Consider the following 21,501-nt stretch of genomic DNA (forward strand, 5'->3'; position numbering starts at 1 on the left):
AAAGCTGTATATTACACGGAAGAGTGTTACGGTAGTTCCCACGCGCCGTTTGCTTACGTCTTATTTCGCTCTCGCGGACCTGCTATACCTGTTATTAGTATTTGAGAAACTGGAGACTGTTTTACTCTGAATTAATTGATAAATGAATGAGTGAATGAATAAAGATGGAGGATGATGCGCCTGTTATTTACGGCCTGGAGTTTCAGGTAACGTGTTTACCTTTTCAACAGTCTCACATAAATAAATAAGCTCTTTTACAGTAGACACTGTTGGGATATTTACATGTTAAATATCAGATGGATATTAAAAACTAGGATTTGTATTAAACGTAACAAAATGAGATATATTTTCCGTTTCAAACATCTGTCACAATGTATAAAATATACATATGTGATAAGTGTAGATAACTATGGTTGGCATATTCATATTTCATTTGCCATGACAAAAATAAAATACATTTATTTTTACATTTGCCAAAAAAAAAAAAAAAAAAAGGAAACGTAAAATATTCATATTTACTAAAAAAATAAAAAAGGTCTTAGGATGTATCGCATGGTTTTGCTACATTTTTGTACTTATTTTATTTTAGCTATCCTTTTTAGCTTTTATTTAAGTTAACACAAACTATAAAAAGAATAAAAAAGATGCAATCCCGCAAACTGTCAATTCTTGCTAAGTATTGAAGTTTATTAACAAAAGCAATGTTTCGGTCCATCAGGCATAATTTGTTGATTACATAACTTTTGTTAATAAACTTCAATATTTAGTGAAAGTGAAAGTGACGTGACATTCAGCCAAGTATGGTGACCCATACTCAGAATTCGTGCTCTGCATTTAACCCATCCGAAGTGCACACACACAGAGCAGTGAACACACACCCGGAGCAGTGGGCAGCCATTTTTTATGCTGCGGGGCCCGGGGAGCAGTTGGGGGTTCGATGCCTTGCTCAAGGGCACCTAAGTCATGGTATTGAAGGTGGAGAGAGAACTGTACATGCACTCCCCCCACCCACAATTCCTGCCGGCCCGAGACTCGAACTCACAACCCTTCGATTGGGAGTCCGACTCTCTAACCATTAGGCCATGACTCCCCTTTTGGGTGAATTGGTCATAATTTGTTTTTTATATTTTTTTTTTTTAGCTTTTATTTCAGCTCATTACTATTTAGTTTATCTTGGTGTACTAAAATAACTAAAGCTAAACTTGAAATAAAAATTAATATAGACATAAAAGCTAATAAAAATTGCATCTTTTTATATTTTAGCTTTTAACTTAAATGAAAATTGAAAATATAAAAATTGAAAAAGATTAATAAAACCTATAATTGCACCTCAGTGATACTAAAATACAACTGGATCAGACCGTATTTATGTATGTTTAGCTGTGTCTAGTGAGCTGCCTACCTAACCAGTATTTTTGGCATTAGTTCATCTGCATACCCAGATGTCTTTTTAGGTCATTTAAATGATCAGTTCATCTAGACAGCGCTTTTGGGCATCTGTGGAGCTGTCTATAAACAGCAATTTCAGATATCAAGTGAGCTGCTTGCCTAGATTGTAATGCTTCCTACATAGCAAACATGTATCTAGTAAGCTGCTTACTTAGTCAGCATTTTTGCATGAACTACTGTACCATTAGGACAGCAAACATACTAATGAGCCCACCTTGTAATACCTAAAAATGCAGTCTAAGTAGCAGCTCGCAGGCATCTGGTGTCATATTTTCTAGTATTTTGGCTGTGTATCATTAAAGCATTGTGCTGTCGTTCTCTCCGTGTGTTTCAGGCGCGTGCTCTGACAGCTCAGACAGCTGAGACAGATGCCATCAGGTTTCTAGTGGGCACACAGTCACTCAAATTTGATAACCAGGTGAGTGAATGGATGCATGGGATTTTTCTAGAATCCTTATATTTGCTATAATGATGTTATATTTTCTGGACTCTTTCTAACAGGTTTCTGAATGCATGTGCTTGAGTCATGTTTATTAAATCATGTTCACACATAAAACACTAACTAATGTTGATTGATAGAACTAGAAATGTTTGTCGTTAGTTCACCAGCTATTGCATCAACTGATGTTAGGCCTAACATATAGAAACCTATTGTAAAGTGTTACCAGAGTTTTACAGCTACTCGAGGAAACACCTCAGAAATACAACATAACAAACAATAAAAATCTTCTTATTTGTCATAGGGGTTAAAAACAGGTTTCCTAAGCACTCCTCCCATTTGAATAAGGCTTTTAGACTTTCTTTGTGCTTATCGTAACTTGCAGAATATTTTGGATAATTAACCTTTTTTTAAAAAACAATAACAAAATTAATAAGATAAACAATCCAATGATCAATGATAAATAGTAAAATAATATAATAATATAATACAATAATATATAAACAGTAATATAAAATGATAAATAAGATCAATATAACTAGATTAATACAGTAATATATAAGATCATACATTAGACATTAAATGACAAATTTAAAATTAATGATATTAATTAATAATAATTAAGATTAACAATAATGAGTAGTACTAATAAGATTTAAGATTATAAAATAAATAGGGTGATAATTACAATAAAATAATTTATATCATAAATATAAAATAATAAATACATAAATAAAATGCTTCATTAAAAGATCAATAATAAGTTTAACAATAACTAAGATCATATATAATTTGCCCCAAAGAAAATGCCTAACATTTATTATACATGACAAAGGGGTACATTGTAAAAAAAAAATCAAAAGTTGAGAAAACTTAAAAGTTTAAGGCAACCAGTTGTTTGTTTGTTTGTTTAGTTTTCTCAACTTTTTGTTATACATTCACCTGAAGGATTATTAGGAACACCTGTTCAATTTCTTATTGGTTTATTTATTTATTAAATTTATCACATGGCAGTTGCTTCAATGCATTTAGGGGGTGTGGTCCCGGTCAAGACAATCTCCTGAACTCCAAACTGAATGTCAGAATGGGAAAGAAAGGTGATTTAAGCAATTTTGAGTGTGGCATGGTTGTTGGTGCCAGACGGGGCTGGTCTGAGTATTTCACAATCTGCTTAGTTACTGGGATTTTCACACACAACCATTTCTAGGATTTATAAAGAATGGTGTGAAAAGGGAAAAACATCCAGTATGCAGCAGTCCTGTGGGCGAAAATGCCTTGTTGATGCTAGAGGAGGAGAATGGGCCGACTGATTCAAGCTGATAGAAGAGCAACTACCACTCGCTACAACCGAGGTATGCAGCAAAGCATTTGTGAAGCCACAACATGCACAACCTTGAGGCGGATGGGCTACAACAGCAGAAGACCCCACCGGCTACCACTCATCTCCACTACAAATAGGAAAAAGAGGCTACAATTTGCACGAGCTCATCAAAATTGGACAGTTGAAGACTGGAAAAATTTTGCCTGGTCTGATGAGTCTCGATTTCTGTTGAGACATTCAGATGGTAGAGTCAGAATTTGGCGTAAACAGAATGAGAACATGGATCCATTATGCCATGTTACCACTGTGCAGGCTGGTGGTGGTTGTGTAATGGTGTGGGGGATGTTTTCTTGGCACACTTTAGGCCCCTTAGTGCCAATAGGGCATCGTTTAAATGCCACGGCCTACCTGAGCATTGTTTCTGACCATGTCCATCCCTTTATGACCACCATGTACCCATCCTCTGATGGCTACTTCCAGCAGGATAATGCACCATGTCACAAAGCTCGAATCATTTCAAATTGGTTTCTTGAACATGACAATGAGTTCACTGTACTAAAATGGCCCCCACAGTCACCAGATCTCAACCCAATAGAGCATCTTTGGGATGTGGTGGAACGGGAGCTTCATGCCCTGGATGTGCATCCCACAAATCTCCATCAACTGCAAGATGCTATCCTATCAATATGGGCCAACATTTCTAAAGAATGCTTTCAGCACCTTGTTGAATCAATGCCACGTAGAATTAAGGCAGTTCTGAAGGCGAAAGGGGGTCAAACACAGTATTAGTATGGTGTTCCTAATAATCCTTTAGGTGAGTGTATAGTCTCTCATATATTTATATATCCAAACCCGTTTGACTTTCATCTGTGGAAAGACTTAAATAAGATATTTGGATGAATTCAGTGTTCATAGCAACATTAAACCCCGCGGACTTTCATTCTTCAAAATATCTTCTTCTGTGTTCCACAGAATAAAAAAAATAAATCTGTTGATTCTGCATATTCCGTAAGGGGCATTTCAAATTATGAGTACAACTGTATGGTCATTTTCTCACTTGGCAGCTTCCTAGAAGTTTTGTTTTTCTTATTTTAAGCATATAAAGTTACAACATTTAGCATAGTAAGGGAATTTTTACTGTGGTCCTCTGAACCTGAGCCCCTGACCGCTCCTTCACATAACCACTACGGCAAGAGAAGAGGTTCATGTGATAATTCACTCAGCTTCTGTAGAGGCTGATAAATCACGAACAAGTCTCTTTATGCCCAGCGCTAGTTACAGAACCTTCCAACGTCTCCAATTATCCTGTCCAGCCATCGCAATTTATTTGTATTGCTTCCCTCCATAAAGTTATAACGTTGCCTAATAATTCTCCTTCAATGCAGTCCAACCCAAGGTTAATGGCTTCCTCTCCAGCACTCAGCAGGCTGTTCTCATGTGTGTGCATGCACTCGCTCTCTCTCACACATCTTACACCTAAATAGGTGACCAGCAAGACTGATGCCTTTTGGTCTAGTTTTGCAAACAGCTAATTGATATGACATTGATTTGCTAAAATCATGATGTGGAGAATGATTCTTACACCATTGCTATTTTATTTCTACCCTTTTACTGACCCATGTCAGTGGATACACAGCAAATCCCAAATTCAACAAGGTTATAACAACACTGAAAAAAAAATGGTATTAAAAAATTATTTCCACTCAGAAATCATGGTTGTCTGATGATAAAATGAAAAGCGACACACTGCATCAGTAAGGGTTAAATGAATTGTTGCAAAACATACAACTTGCCAGAAACATATTAATCTCTGCAATAATGATCTAATCCTAGACTCTTCAGTATTTAATATACTATAGATACACTATAGATCTCACCGTACCTTCGGCATATCACAGTATATTAACACAATTGTTCTGTTTTTGTTTTCTGAAATGTTAAGTCTAAACATTCAAAATAAGACCATAATAAATATGCACTAATCTGCATTAAGTTAAGCAGAAATCTGAACATTGGATGAAGCCAGTTTCTAATGATCATTTAATTTTCTTGACAGAGTTAAACATTTTCACAGAATTTTTCTTTCAATCTCCATGAATCAGACAGAAAAACACTATTTTTAGAAATAAATCTAAATATAAAGTCATGTAAACCAGGCAAATAATATATATAAATGTACTCGATTAATAACATAACCTCGGTTCCCTTAGATATGGAATGAGTACTGCATCGTAAGCCCTTTAGGCTAAGACGCTATGGGGAAAAATCATTTTCTCTGATTTCTGAAGCCTTTTTCAATCACGCAGTGAAACTGCACAACCATTAGTTTGTGGAGTTCGATAGAAACGAACCAATGGCGGCATGGCAGAGCTGCGCGAGCCTATGGTGAGCGAACCCACCCGAGGCCGCCAAAAGGGGTGGGGCATTGGGCTATATAAGCAGCAGTCTCACCTAGGCAAACTGATTTAATTTGACTGAAGCGACAACATGAGGTGTCCTTGCACATAGCACGGCAAAGTATGCAGTACTCGTTCCGTATCTAAGGGACCCGAGGTAACGTTAGTAACCAAGTCCATTCCCTATCAATACTACACTCGTACTGTGTCATAAGCCGTTTAGGCTAAGACGCTATGGGGAAAATACAATCACGCTGCACTATCAGGAAGGATGACCAGGTATTCGCCCAGAGCACTAAGAAGGGCTTGTAACAAATACCAGTCGGGGATGTAGCTACACCAGTCATCTTGTTGACCTCCTACAGTTCAGGCACCAAGGGGCCTGAGAACGTGTAGGGGACAAAGCTAACACCAAGAACCCGGACGCAGACGGGGTCCTAAGCTGGACAACAAGCAAAAACCGACCATGACGGTGGGCTTATGCTGACAGGACCTGCGTTTGTAGCGCAGGAACATCCAGGTTGTAGAACCTGACAAATATGGATGACGAGGCCCAGCCGGCCGCAGCACAGATTTCTGTGATAGACACTCCACTAGACCACGCCCACGAGGAGGCCATGCCCCTTGTGGAGTGTGCTCTTACTCCTATCGGACATTGGAGCCCGGAGGATGAGTAAGCGATAGCTATCGCATCCATCTGGATAGCCTTGGCTTCGAGACCGAATGACCCTTGGTGCGGCCTCCAAAGCACACAAAGAGCTGTTCCGACTGATGAAAAGAGGCGGAAAGGTCAATGTAGATGTAGGCTCTTAAAGCCCTGACAGGCAAAGTAAGTTCAACTCCTGATCATCCTGAGAAGGAGGAAGCATGGAGAGAACAACAATCTGATCTCTGTATGGAGTGGAGAGAACCTTCGTGACATACCCGTGCCTTGGCTTCAGGACGACCTTGGAGTCGCCAGGCCCAAACTCAAGAAAAGAGGGGCTCACAGAGAGAGCCTGCAAGTCTCCTACTCGCTTAACCGATGCTAGCACCACTAGCAGAGCGGTTTTCAGTGACAGAGAACGTAAGTCGGTAGTCTGAAGCGGTTTGAAGGGCGGCTCTTTGAGGCCCCTAAGAACCGTGGATAGGTCCCATGTGGGGGTTGTGAAGGGGTGAGGAGGGTTCAGCCTTCTGGACCCTTTCAGAAAACGAACAACCAAGTTGTTTTTACCCACAGACTGCCTGGCTATAGGAGCATGAGAGGCTGCGATAGCCGCAATATAGACTTTAAGGGTAGAGGGAGTATGGCCCCTATACATTAAGTCTTGGAGGAAGGACAGTATCTGAGATATGTCACAAGTGAATGGGTCTTCACCCCGGGCTGTGCACCAGGTGGTGAAAACTGACCATTTAAGGCTATAGAGGCGCCTTGTCGATGGAGCTCTAGCCTGTAATATGGTATTCATGATGCTCTCTGAGAGGTCTACTGACTCCCGTCGAGAGGCCATACATGGAGAGCCCACAGCTCGGGTCTGGGGTGCCATATCGTTCCGTTCGCTTGATAGAGGAGGTCCCTTCTCAAGGGGATCGGCCATGGCTCCGCTAGCGACAGCTGCGACAGGTCCGAGAGCCATGGTTGGCTCCTCCACAGAGGGGCTACCAGGAGGACTTGTGGGCATCCTCCCTGATTCGTCTGATGACCTGGGGGATCAGGGGGAAAAGCATAAATGAGGAGTCTGGGCCAGTCATGGGCCAGAACATCCTTGACTTTTGAAAAATAGATTGGGCAATGAGAATTGTCTTTAGAGGCGAAGAGTTCTACCTCTGTCCTCCCAAAGACATCCCAAATCCTTTTAATAGTCTGGGGATGGAGCCTCCATTCCTCTGAGGGGAGGTTGCTTCGGGACAACATGTCTGCCTCTGTGTTCAGAACGCCCTGCACATGCGTTGCCCTCAACAAGAGCTGGTGGTGCTGGGCCCACTAGGATGCTTTTCACTAGAGTGAATAGGGGTTTTGAGGAGAGCCCTTCTTGGCAATTTATGAAGGACACCACTGTCATATTGTCCGACTGGACTAGGACGTGGTTCCCTGCCAGGAGTGGTAAGAAAGCATAGAGAGAAGGTCCTTAGAAGCATCTGTGAAGATGACTTTCCGTCTGCCAACTATCCTCACCACTGCCCACTGCTCATACCAGCCGGGGTTCGTCCAAGGGGCCAGGGTTGCACTGCATGCCTGGCTCAACTTGATCATGTGGTGACCGTGCCGCATGTAGAGCAGGCCCAGCTGCAGAGCTGGCGATGCTGAGCTCATGAGACCTTACATCTTTTGAAACCTCTTGAGCTACAGAGCCGTTCCAGGTGTAAAGGTTTCCACAAGCTGCCAAATGGCTAGAGTGCACTCTGGCGAGACTACGGCCCTCATACAGGTCGAGTTGATAATTGTCCCAACGAATGCGATACGCTGGCTGGGGGACAATGAGCTCTTGGAAAAATTTATCCTGAGCCCAAAACACTCTAGGTGGTTGAGGAGGAGGGATCTGTGAGCCACTAGCTCCCCCTCTGACTGGGACAAAATGAGCCAGTCATCAAGGTAATTCAGTATGCAGACCCCTATCTGTCTCAGAGGGGAGAGAGCCACATCTATGCACTTCGTAAAAGTGAAGGTGGGTAGGTAGTAAAGGTAGTTAAGGATGATGTATTGTTTTTGTATTAGATGGGAAGCGAATCTCAAGAAGCGCCTGTGATGGGGGGCTATCTGGATGTGAAAGTAAGCATCTTTCAAATCCAGGAAAAATAACCTCTCCCTTTGGCGTATTTTCGCGAATGAATGAGAATGATTGCTTTATCAGGGTCCGGTTCAGATGTCTTAAATCGAGGATGGGTCTGAGACCATCATCCTTTTTGGGGACGAGGAAGTACCGGATGTAGAAGCCTGACTCGCTCTGCACTGGGGGGACCACTTCTATAGCCCATTTTACCTCTGAGCGAAGGACATGCACATCCTTGCCTGTCACAGAGGATAGGCAAGGCGAGGTTGCCTTAAATCGACACTGCAGGTGGCTCGCGAGCATTGCGCTGTGAAGCAGTGTGGGAGCAGAGCTGCTGGGGAGCGGCGAACTGATCTGGCTGCCGGAAGTGGTATGCCGATCAGGGGCTGCTCGGGGGCGGCAAGCTGAGGGGAAGCGCTGCGAGGCCGGCGTGCTGCTTGTGAGCGGCGAGCTGCTAGAGGGCGGAGAGCAGGGAGAAGTGGCTGATCTGCTGTGAAGAGTGGCAAGCTGGTCAGCGGTGATCTCAGCTGCTTGATCGGCTTCAGGTCTCAGATCCAGCGAAGAGATATCAGTCGTCGCTGAAGGAGAATGAATCAGTTTGCCTAGGCTCATCATATGCCCATGCGGCAGAGCCATTGGTTCGTTTCTATCGAACTCCATGAACCAACTGTTGCGCAGTTTCACTGCGTGATTGAAAACGGCTACAGAAATCAGAGAAAATGACTTTTCCCCATAGCATCTTTGCCTAAATGGCTTACGACGCAGTACGAGTGTAGTATCAATAGGGAACAAACTCCTCTGTAAAAACCTTCAGAATATGTAGATTAATAAAACTGCTAAGTTTAGTGTATGCAAGTGCTGCTTGAATAAAGTGGAGGTTTCTCATTGTGAGAAATCCTTTAAAGATATGTATTGTAATTGAAATCTAGATGCAAATAGATAGAGTTATAGATAAAAAAAAGCTCCAAAAAGCAGTTGTTTTGCTTGGAGTGTCTTGTCCTAAAATATTGTTTATCTAAGATCAAGATTAAAAGTCCAAATGTATTTCAGTTTTCCATCTCCAAGTGAATTGATCTTGTTTTAAGGCTGTTTAGGCATAGAATAGGATTTTGTGAAGTGAACACAACTCCATTATGCACATATTGACAACACTTACAGTAGAATATTACCCACAGTGCGCATGCTGTCCCTCAGTAAAATAATAACTTTATACTGCCTCTTCAAATGTGCCAGGCTTTGCGTATAACTTTTAGGCATATAAGTTCAAAAGATGCAGTGGCTTCAAAGTTGAAATAAAAGCTGGGAAATGAGTGTCAGGAGTGTGTGAAGTTAAAAAGCGTTTGAGATTTCATTTACTGTCATATTAAAGTAAATATCTGCGAGTGTAGTCCCAGCTCTTTGAACTGCCGTCAGGATGCTCTGCTTTTTCTGTTCTGCAGATTCACATCATTGACTTTGATGATGAGAATAATGTGATTAATAAGAGCGTTCTCCTGCACGATGCTGGTGAGATCTGGCACATCAGCGGCAGTCCTGCAGACAAGGCAGTGCTGACCACCTGCTACAGCAAGAGTGAGTCTGTCTTTCTCTTCCTCTCACAACTGACTCAAAACTACTGGCAGGATTTAATAAATGAGAAGGATTGACCGAAAGTGTGGATGCAGTTATTTTTTGGTGGCAGATCTCATTGCTTATGCATTTTTGTAGGAGTTTCACTTTCAAACACAACATTTATGAGAGGAGAATATTGAAATGAATCATACAAAGTGATTTAGTAAGGTTTGCAATCTCGTGCTAATTTGTTCTGTTTAGTAAATCTGGCCCTTAAAGTCAAAATGAAATGTAAATGGACTATATTTAGTTTCCTAATGCACATTTCTGGTCTCATTATGTTTTCCTAATGCACATTTCTGGTCTCATTATGTACCATAATTAGTATTCTGTTTCACGTTTTTTAATAGGACCTACCTATATACAGAGTGTATATTTTTATGTCTATCTGTAAGGACCTATATATAGATATATATATATATATATATATATATATATATATATATATATATATATATATATATATATATATATATATATATACACACACACACACACACACACACACACTCACATTTAATATAAAAAGAAGAGATTTATACAACAAGGACAATATTTGGTCGAGATACAACTATTTGAAAATCTGGAATCTGAGGGTCCAAAAAAAAAAAGAGAAAATTGCCTTAAATTTGTCCAAATTAAGTTCTTAGCAATGCATATTTCTTATCAAAATATGTATTTTTTTTAGATATATTTACGGTAGGAAATTTACAAACTACTGTATCTTCATGGAACATGATCTTTACTTAATATCCTAATGATTTTTGGCATAAAAGAAAAATCGGTACTTTTGACCCATACAATGTATTGTTGGCTATTGCTACAAATTACCCCAGCGACTTATGACTGGTTTTGTGCTCCAGGGTCACATATGGTCATCTAAAATATGGTCATGCAGAATAAGGCATTAATATGGCTTTATAAGTACTAATAATCAGCCAATATGCATGCTAATAAGCATCTAGGTAGTAGTTATATAATATTGCTGTCTGCAACAGCAGTTGTCTTTTGAGCATTATAATGTTGTGTAGGTAATCTTGGAGGTAGGGTTTGCAACAGTATTATTAGTGTTAATTTATTAAATTTTTGTGTGAGTTGTGTTTATTGTTCTTATTGTTCGTATGATTTCTTTGATTTGTTCAAGTTTTTGTAGTTTTTTTAATTGTATTTATAACCTCATGAGTGAAACTTCACAAAAGACTCTCTACTTTGTATGTGCTTCTATGTGCTGTAAGTTCACTGGCACAGACAAGTCACACAGGCTGTTAAAGCAATATATGACACATTCTTGCACTCGCCTCGAGGCAATTAAAAAATGTACACAAACATGAAGAAGCAATTGAAAGTGGAAATTTTAATTAAATCCCATGTTTATAAGACCGACGCCTGTGGCTGGTTACTGACAGTTCACATAGTGGGGAACTTTTCTTTTCTTTTTTTTCTTTTTTCATTTCTCCTTCCATCTTCATTATGATGAGGCCAATGTGCAGGATGTCATGGTGGAGTTCAAAAGAGGAATGTAATTACCGTGACATTCAAGCTAATGGAGTAGCCGGGCGGCACAGAGTCTGCCTCCATCATCACCCGAACCTGCACTCAACGATCTGATCTGAGAACAGCTCTTATTCTGACACTGCTGTACGCTTTTACTCCACTACACTGCCACAGCACGTTCGACAGCTTCAGCAGCAGAAAAGAACTGCAGTATGAAATCTACCAATTCATAGCTTAGTCAATGATACATAATCAAACTGAGATCTACAGTGGTGGCCAAAATGATTAGAACACTACTATTTTCAGCAGTTAAAAAATGGTTCTAAGTCAGTTATTTCTATCTTTTGCTGTAGTGTGTCAGTAGGAAAGATGAAATGAAGAAACTGAGACAGACTAAATCCAGAACAACTGTGGCAGCGTCTACAAGATGATTCAAGAAACCTCCCTGCAAAGCTACAGTACTGTTAAAAGTTTTTATGCACTTGTGTAAAAATGCTGTAAAATGAGGACGCTGTCATAAAATGATGTCATAAATAGATTTTCTTTATCAGTTAACTTCTATTGACTAAATCAAGTCAACATTTGGTGTGAGCACAGCTTTTGGCCTCGGTGCACTTGAGTGGGATTCTGAGGGAGCTTTGTAGGTAGGTTTCTAATTTAGGGTTGCCAAGTTAATTAATCAAGTCAACATTTGGTGTGAGCACAGCTTTGTTGCCGCGGGTTCACGCGACCCCAGTAATGTGATATTTAGACCCTGAAATGCAAATTTTACTGCAGGATCCCTGCCGAAAAACGTGTATTTTACCCCCCTTAATGCGATTTTTACCGGGGAACCCCCTCAAACGCAGTTGGGTTAGATTTGGGCTAGTTTTGAGTAGCAGTTTGGCAGGTTTTGTTGCAAAAACCTTGCAACCATGCTGTTTCTCTGAATATCAGCATGGCTGTAATTACCTGTGGCCTGGTGCCTTCAGATGAATCACAACCGCACTGAATTATGATTGCTTGAATTCGGGGTTATTGTTTTATTCCAGTTATTATGATTAAAGGGGTCCTATAAAGCTTTTTCACTTTTTCAACTTTAGTTAATGTGTAATGTTGCTGTTTGAGATTTAAAAATCTGCAAGTTTACAAAGCTCAAAGTCCACTTTAAAAGGAGATAGGCTTTCTCTTTAACAGAAAGCACTTTTCAATAACTACAACAAACGACTTCCACCCCGGTTCAAAAACCCCTTTATTTGCGCTTGCTAAGATTCTGCACAAATATTCTCAGGTTCTGAATCGACCGAAATGGCACCATTGTTAATATTTACAGCTAAGCAGATCGAACTCATGGTTATGTTAAGGTGCGTGTCATTCCCGGAACATGCACTAAGCGATTCACCAATCACAACGCACTCGGCCAGCTGACCAATCAGAGCACATTTAATAATGTAAAATAAGCGAAAAATAATGATAAATCAAGGAAAACCTATTCTAGTACACCTCAAAAACCAAAGGGCATAATAGGACCCTTTCAATAATATATATATATATATATATATATATATATATATTATCATATAGCTGTTACAGACATGTTGCATAGCATGTTATGGGTGTGTTTGTTTAGGTGATTAAAATATCAACATTGTTTCTTAGAAATTTTTTATTTGAGTTTTTTGCAGCAAATTTATTAATGTATTTGTAATATGTACTGTAAAATACTGTAAATATACTACAGTAAAACTATAAATTGCCGTACCTTATATATATTGAAGAACATGTAAATGGTTTTAACATCGAGTTACTGTATGTAATTTTATTGTAAAGTTATATTTCTTGTAAGTAAACATTACTATAAATTACAGTGAAACCAAGTAAACTGACTTTCCCGGAGTTCCCTCGCGAAACATCTGATATGATTATATTTTATTTGAATAGTTTTATTTCTTATATCTGTTATCAATATTGTAAATTAGGGTGCTTTGTGTTATATTTTCTGTTATTTAGTTCATTGCATTATTTTAGTGTCATAAGTGATTTATGACTCTTTGCATCATCTATATTGAAAATGTTTTATTGACAGACTACTTACCTTGAACTCTGCTTCACCATATGGCTTTCTGTTGTGCCAGCTGTATTATCATAGTGGTTATCTGTACATTTACAAGTAAAAGGCAGATTTTGGTAGTTGAAGTAGATGGGTACGGTATATGTATCACTTAATGATAGTTAAAATATACAGGCATCATCTGTAACTTTTACAATGAATTTCTTGAAATCACAACTTGCAGTTTTTTACAATAAATGTAATGGGATATTTTTTACAATGTGAGATATATGCTTTAAAATACTTGAGAGAATACACAAGCCATGTATTATTGTATATATGTAGTTATTGGCTACAGGTTTTATCTGTATCCCGTAACTAGCAGTACACTTTTCGGCTGAAGCAGAAAGTGCTGATGTGCGTTTCTGCACGTCTCCCAAAGCGGCTGTTACACCGGAGGAACCCAACACTCGTTCTCATTCTCCCACACATCAGAAGAGAGACTGCTGCCTGCATGTTTTATATAACATTACTTACTTCTTCTTTTTTAAATAACAAAATGTGTGTGTGTTTTCAAAACTAAGACATGTTGTGGAGTAAATTTTGCATTCAGATTTGCAGTGAGATTCCTTCATAACACTGTACAATAAGGTCCAACATTAATATTAGTTAATGAATTAATTGCCATTACGTGACAATGATATTTAGCTAATAAAAATAAAACTGTTCATTGTTAGTTTGTGTCAGCTCAGTTCCATTAAATAACATAAACAGGTGAAACTTTTGATTTTCATAAATTATTAATAAATGTTGAAGTTATATGAACTGAAATTCTTTAGAGGTAGTTTTTTTTTTAAATTCTTTAGAAGTTAGTTCATGTTAACTAATGTAATTAAGTAATGTTAACAAGAGGAACCTTATTGTAAAGTGTTACAGATTTTCTTTGGCCATTTTATCGTACATTTCTGCCATATGTACATTAACTGACATACCACTGATAAGCTACTACTAAATATATTGTGGAAACGTAATTTTCTGTAAAGCTGCTTTTCAATGATTTGTAACGTGAAAAGCTCTAAACAAATAAACTTTAATGTAATTGAATAGAATTTCATTATTTCCAAATCTGTAATGTACTGAACAGGTGTTTGTTGTTTGTAACAACATGATATTAATTCATTCATTCATTCATTCATTCATCTATTCCAATCTTCCATAAAAGATGAGTGTTTGAAATAATAAAGCGTTCTGAGTGATCTGGCCTCTAGAGGCAGTATACACTTCTGAAAGAACAGAGCCACACACACACCCCTGTACTGCTCATGTGGCATGTGCTGCTGGAAGACAATCCACAGATGCATTAGAAACAAACCATACACATTCCCAATGAAAACATACACATCATATTCATTAACTGTCAAATAATGTGATCAGATCGATACGGTTGATGGTGTGATAATGTCTAAATGCATCTCTAAAGACTCAGCATCTTTGTTTTCTTTTGGTCGTCGTGCACTCGGTGTGCTTCAGATTACAAATGAGGCGAAGCAGCTGTGCCTGTGTTTTTAAGCTGTTTTGTGTGCATGCATGCTCATGTGAGATTCTGTGTGTGTGTTTCCTGTCGGCCAGCGTCTGAGAGTCGAGTGCTCACATGTGCGGCGGTGTGGAGGATGCCCCCAGAATGGGAATCAGGCAGCCACGAGTCCCCCGATGATTCATCAAACAACCCGCAGACCTTGGAGCTCCTCTGTCACCTTGACAACACGGCCCACGGCAGCGTGGCCTGGTACGCCACACGCTATCGATTTAACCCTGCAGCTTCCCCGTTCTCTCTCCCTCTATCCTAGCTTTGCTTTCCTTCTCGTCATGGCTTTTATTTCCCCTTCTCTCTCTCCGTCTCGCTTTGTCTCCATCTCTTGCAGCATTTTGGCTCTACCTTCCTTCAATCTATGGTTCAGTTCTTTTCTGGATGTTTCAGAAATCTATTTGCTCTGTATTTCATGCACCCATCTGTTTGGTTTTATATGTAATAACCTCTGCACATGTCTCAGTCACATGCTTTATTTTATGCACCATAATTCACAACACAGAATAGGAAAAAAATAAATTAAATAATCCCGATTGTGTTTTGAAGGTTTTGCCAAACGGCCATCATGCTCACATCCATCAGATGAGGGAGTTACACATACTAATGGCATTTCACTTTAGCTAAATGAAAATATTCAATAAATTCAGATCTCCTCACTGTATTGAACGATGAAAGGCCAAGTTAAAGCTTAAAATAATAGTTAGTGCCAAAATTACATTTTTGTCATTGTCATGTTCTATACCACCAAAACAAACAGACGGTTTTTGCAGAATTCACACTTTGCATGTCTCAATCACTCACAATTGATGTCCACTGGGGATCATGGAAGTCTTGAGTCTTGACTCTGTCATCAGAAATAGGTTGATTGAAGATGTTCCCCAGTAACCCCTCGTTTCCCCCATCATTCATTCATCTGCCAGGGGACAGTGGATACAGCACTGGGACCATCAACAGCAGATGCCAGATACCTTATAAAAATGCAGTGTTTGGTAAACAATAGCCTGATGATGGATCAGTATACCCGAATTACAATAAACCCTGAGTAACCCACATGCAGCTGTTCTAAAGTGAGAGTGAAGTAATAATGGGACATTTCTTAGCCAAGGCATCATGTGCATAATCAACATGGCAGCTTGGAGCATGTGTGTCTTCCCCTGCAGGGGATAAAAAGGCTTGTATTTGTAATTGTAATGTAATTGCTTTTTTGTTGAAAAAAAAAAGCAGTTCTAAGAAATAGATGGTGACTGAATGACATTGAAGATTCATCAGACATTGTTTTTTTTTTTTTTTTTTTTTTACAAACTGAAGTTATTTGTGATTTTTACCATTTGTTTTCCTGTATAGCCCCTTTCACACTGAGATTCCATACAATACATGGGTAATGTGTCCCGGCAGTTGTTACCGGATCGTCAGATTTTGGTTCATTCACACTGCCAGTGATTTTCTGGAATCTGTGCGTGCGTTCACACACAACCCGTTAAAGTCCCGTAGTGATGCACGAGTCAAAAACGCTAGGCATGTTAACTTTTACTTAAGCTGGCTAACGATCTCAGCTTCAGCGCAGATAGTGAGGAACTACCTGATCTCTGCTTCATTACAGTTTGCACATATTTTTTGTCGTGAACATTGATCTGCCTTCAAAACACCCGTTAAAAGAGTTGTGCGATAACGTGCGTCATCACTACGACACACCCTTTACGACATTGGTTCTTTTTTTTCACACAGAGCTCGTTCTGGGACTGAACCCGGCAATGTTACTAGGTTTCCAACCCGGGATCGATACCGGAATCAATACCGGGACATGTTTGCGTTCACACAGAAGGCAATCTGGCAATTTTCCAGCAATTTTCTGGGACCAACGTGCAGTGTGCAAGGGGCTTATGTGTCTTCCCTTGGCATAGTACAGTGTGTTTGAGTACTGGAGTAGAGATTGCAAGTCAACAATATTTACAGTACACAAAGTTTCAAGTGTACATTTTATTGGCATGCTAGCTAAAGCAGAGATGAAACATACAAAAATAAATAAACAGAATAGTTTTTGTTTTCAGCAGATCAGGTGGAGGTTGGCAGCCCATTCAACCACAGAGGAACAAAGATGGGTGAAGGTACTAGAAAACGACTTTGTACCTCATAGTGAAGGAACCACCAGGCACCACACTGACCGTAAATAGTCTGTAGGAGTGTAGTTGAGTTGGGTGGTGTATTTCCAGTGTCAGTCTTGAAGGTCAAAGTTGGTACAGCTGTAGGTAAGCAGTGGAGTGAGACCAACACGGCTGTGTGGGGGTCCTTGTTGGCTGATTAAAGACTGTATGCACTGCCATTTTCAGTATCACCTGCAGAGATTTAATCATGTTGGCCAAAAGGTGACACGACAGCAAAAGAAACACGAGAAACTAGAACTACAAACTCCTTTATGTGCACCTGGGATGTGCCTTAATTCTTGCAAGGTCGAAGGGACAATACAAAGTTGTTTGGGAGGGCCGAAGGAATTGCAGATCCACCTCTCAATTCAAACCACATCTGGTTTCGACCGACTGGTGAGGAGAGGGGTGAAGTCAGCTCAGTTTACAGCCAACTGACAATTTCAGTGTCTACATTCTTCAGTAAGTCAGCCTACAAAAGTCTTAAGCAAGTCGCATACCAGACGACGACAACTCACAAGTATTACACATTAGACACGTCACACTGTACCTGAGTGCTTAAGCTCAAGGCATGACTTATAGATGTTTCTGCACATTAAACTGGATAAGAGAATGTATTTCAACATTTAAAAAGATTATGTAAGGTTGAGTATGAGTTTTAATTTAGGTATTGTCTCTTTTGATTAATTTGGATGTTATTAATGAGTTGGTTGAGATTGACTTCCAAATGCCGCAGAAGTAGAAATTATGTTCCTACACCATCTCCATGATTATCTTTGCCTTAGCAATACCTTTATACTGGTCAAGTCTGTTCCCCCAGTCTAAAACTGGCGTGCAACCACCAACAGTCTAGATCTTTATGACTTACAGTACCTGACAGTCATTGAAAAATCAGTACCAGAAAGCAGGTGGATCCAACTGAAGCTGATTGGATAAGCAAGGATGTGACCGACAAAGTCCAGGTCACAGGTCTTAATGGTTCAGCAGCAGCCTGAAGGCCACAACAGCAGTTCAGGCCACCCGTCACAAACTGAAAGGTTGGTTGAGAACAGTCGACTAGTCACAGCTTCCTGGAAAGTACAAAGCCTGCATGGCATCCAAGGGTATTTTGGCCGGCGTTTGTGTTGAGGTACGCAGGTCTTCAACTTTCTCCAGAATTGACTAGGATACTACAATTACTCTTGAAGTCTCTGGCAAGAAAGGTGATGATGTACAAGGACACCAGATACCCAAAGGTGGCCCAGGATGGGGAGGGGTAGGCTGTAGTGTGTTTCCACTTAGATGATTGCTTTTGCAAGAGCAGCCAGGGCCAGGAACCACCACAGAGGCTTTTTATTTTTCAAAAAAAAAAAAGAACATTGCATTCAAGTAAAAGTGAAGTGAAAGTGACACACAGCCAAGTATGGTGACCCATACTCAGAATTCGTGCTCTGCATTTAACCCATCCAAAGTGCACACACACAGCAGTGAACACACACACACACCGTGAACACACCCGCAGTGAACACACCAGCCATTTATGCTGCAGTGCCCGGGGAGCAGTTGGGGGTTCAGTGCCTTGCTCAATGGCACCCCAGTCGTGGTATTGCGGGCCCGAGACTCGAACCCACAACCTTAGGGTTAGGAGTCAAACTCTCTAAACACTAGGCCACGACTTTGCCATGACTTCCCCACGATGCAAGGACCCAAGGTATGGGTCCTTGCATCGGCTCATGACTGGTAGGGCTCAGTAGCCTTGGCTAAAGAACTTAAAGGATTAATTCACCGTTGGCAAGATGGGGTGTCAAAAAGTTGGCTGTCTATGCAATTTAAAGTTTATTTTTAGGTGCTACGTGACTAGAGAAAACAGTGGAGAGGGCTGAGGCACTGGAGCCACGGAGATGTCGAAAGTCCACCGGATGACACATTCTAATTTTGCTGACAAATAAACTGGTACTGGTAACAAAGAGAAATACTATACATTATTAATTTACATATACTACCTTAATTCAGGCTAATTTGATACCAGGCTTTGTTCTGGTCTTTGAGGCAACCAAGACCTCCCTCTGTTTGGCAATGACTTGGCTCTAGATGGAGCTTATCGAAGAAGCCAGTGAAAAAAATGGTCTAGTAGGAAATTTGGCCAGTGTTTTCTTCAAGGCTCTTGGCCACATTGGCCATGACCGGAGCCATGAGAAGGAAAGGCAATATCAATCCGAAAAAACCCTCAAGATGGCATTGGATAAAGACAGGAAAGCATGGCGAATGACATGATCAACTGTACCTTACCTTGGTGAGGGTGTACAGTGTTGATCAGGGTGGCATGGTTTGGTTATGAAGAATGATGACAGAGTGAAAGTAATTGTTCTGGCAGGCCAGAGAAGGTCATGAATGTTGTTCCAACTAGAGGTCTTCACGGGTCCAAAAATTCGTGCCCGAACCCGAAAGAGACCCGTAATGTACTACACAGAACCGACCCGGACCCGTCTGTAATTTCAAAAGCTGTACCCGGACCCGTGTAGATCCGAGAAATGTCTACCCGGACCCGACCCGGACCCGTCTATTATTTGAAACCTGGACCCGAACCCGCCGGCAAGACACAGACCCGACTGGACCCGATTGTCACATATTCCATCATAAATTCCTATTACAAGTCAATAAACCTGTTGCGAAAAATACAACTTTTTGTCTTTCCTAATTTAAGGAGCCGTAGTCTCTCTTCCTTGTACCTGACTGCCTGTGATGCATTACAATCCTCCGACAAGAAAGTTATCCATGTTATTCCTCTCGTTATTCCAAGTCCCAAGCTTAATAATCCAATCATTATTTCAGCTTCAAAAGTCCACTTGATGTCATGGTGACGGATGACAAATGCAGCTGTGCACATGTACATTCTGACTCGAGTTAACTCACATAATAACTTCGACTGTTTGCCCTTTTGAACTATAATAACGACTGCTCGTTCAGTGCCATGGCCGCTGACGTTATTTATTTGCTATCATCTCTGTGCTCTCTGCTCTGCGTCGAGTCTGAATCTGACCACTAAAACATGCAAGAGGCATGTGGCAGGGAATCAATAAAATCACAGACTTTAAAGGGAACAAACCAGCTACTGTGAACATTGCCGCCTCTCTACCGGACGAGCTGAATAACTTTTATGCTCATTTCGAGGCTCACAACACCGCCCCACACAGAGAGCGCTCCCGCAGCTGCTGCAGAAGAGGTGAGTGCACTCTCCGTCTCTGTCGCGGATGTAACCCGATCCTTCCCGACGGGTGAATATCCGCAAGGCAGCGGGTCCTGATGGCATCCCAGGCCGTGTGCTCCGAGCATGCGCATTCCAGCTAGCCGGTGTTTTTACAGACATTTTCAACCTCTCCCTCTCTCTCTCTGTGGTTCCCTCGTGCTTCAAAAAATCCACCATTGTGCCCATACCAAAGAAAAATAAAATCACATGCTTGAATGACTGGAGGCCTGTTGCTCTCACACCCATCTTCAGTAAGTGTTTTGAGAGACTCGTCAGAGACTACATCTGCTCTGTGCTGCCTGCCTCACTGGATCCGCTACAATTTGCATATCGTGGAATGAGCCCCAGCATCCTCAGATCATTCTACACCTGCACTATAGAGAGCATCCTGACGGGCTGCATCACTGCCTGGTTTGGAAACAGCACCGCTGGCAACCGCAAAGCTCTGTAAAGGGTCGTGCGAACTGCCAGCCACATTGTTGGAGGTGAGCTTCCCTCCCTCCAGGACATCTACACCAGGCGGTGTATAAGGAAATCCCGGAGGATCATCAGTGACTCCAGCCATCCTTCCCACAGACTGCTCTCTCTGCTGCCCTCAGGAAGACGTCTCCGCAGCATCCGATCCCGCACTAGCCGACTGAGGGATAGCTTTTTCCCTCAGGCTATCCGACTTATGAACAGTCTGAACTAATACACCCTACAGCATACTCCACAATATGGTATGCCACACACTGCACTTTCACTTTGACAGTTCAACACCGAACTATTTAACACAATAATCTACCTGCTACCACTGGATTCCATCCAATGCACATCCATAACATTTCTGTATCCAGCCCACGTACACTCTGTTGCACCTTAGCATATTTTCATGCGTATATATGTCTACATAATGTAGAATGTGTACATTCTGTGTATAGTGTATAATGTGTAGTGCTAACTGTATGTATGTACATATTGTGTAAAATGTGTAGTTCTAACTGTAAGTATGTCCAATAGTACACTGTGTGTGTACTGACTATATGTATGTGCATATTGCATATTTTCACCTGTTGAA

General features: G+C 40.7%; 1 protein-coding gene across 2 annotated transcripts in view; it reads left to right on the forward strand.

Moving 5' to 3' along the window:
• The first annotated feature begins 20 nt into the window (after positions 1–20).
• LOC109051388 (EARP-interacting protein homolog) overlaps positions 21–21,501 on the forward strand; it is a 41,490-nt gene continuing 20,009 nt past the window's right edge. The window contains exons 1-4 of one of the 2 annotated variants that reach the window (XM_042742871.1): positions 21–206; positions 1,784–1,867; positions 9,795–9,927; positions 15,119–15,275. In XM_042742871.1, coding sequence (XP_042598805.1) covers positions 165–206; positions 1,784–1,867; positions 9,795–9,927; positions 15,119–15,275 — 416 coding nt within the window. In that variant the 5' untranslated portion in view covers positions 21–164. The remainder of the gene's footprint in view (positions 207–1,783; positions 1,868–9,794; positions 9,928–15,118; positions 15,276–21,501) is intronic. The other variant, XM_042742872.1, reaches the window with a different exon arrangement.

This window comes from Cyprinus carpio, chromosome B17 (genome assembly GCF_018340385.1).
Source record: "Cyprinus carpio isolate SPL01 chromosome B17, ASM1834038v1, whole genome shotgun sequence".
Classification (NCBI taxonomy): Eukaryota; Metazoa; Chordata; class Actinopteri; order Cypriniformes; family Cyprinidae; genus Cyprinus; species Cyprinus carpio.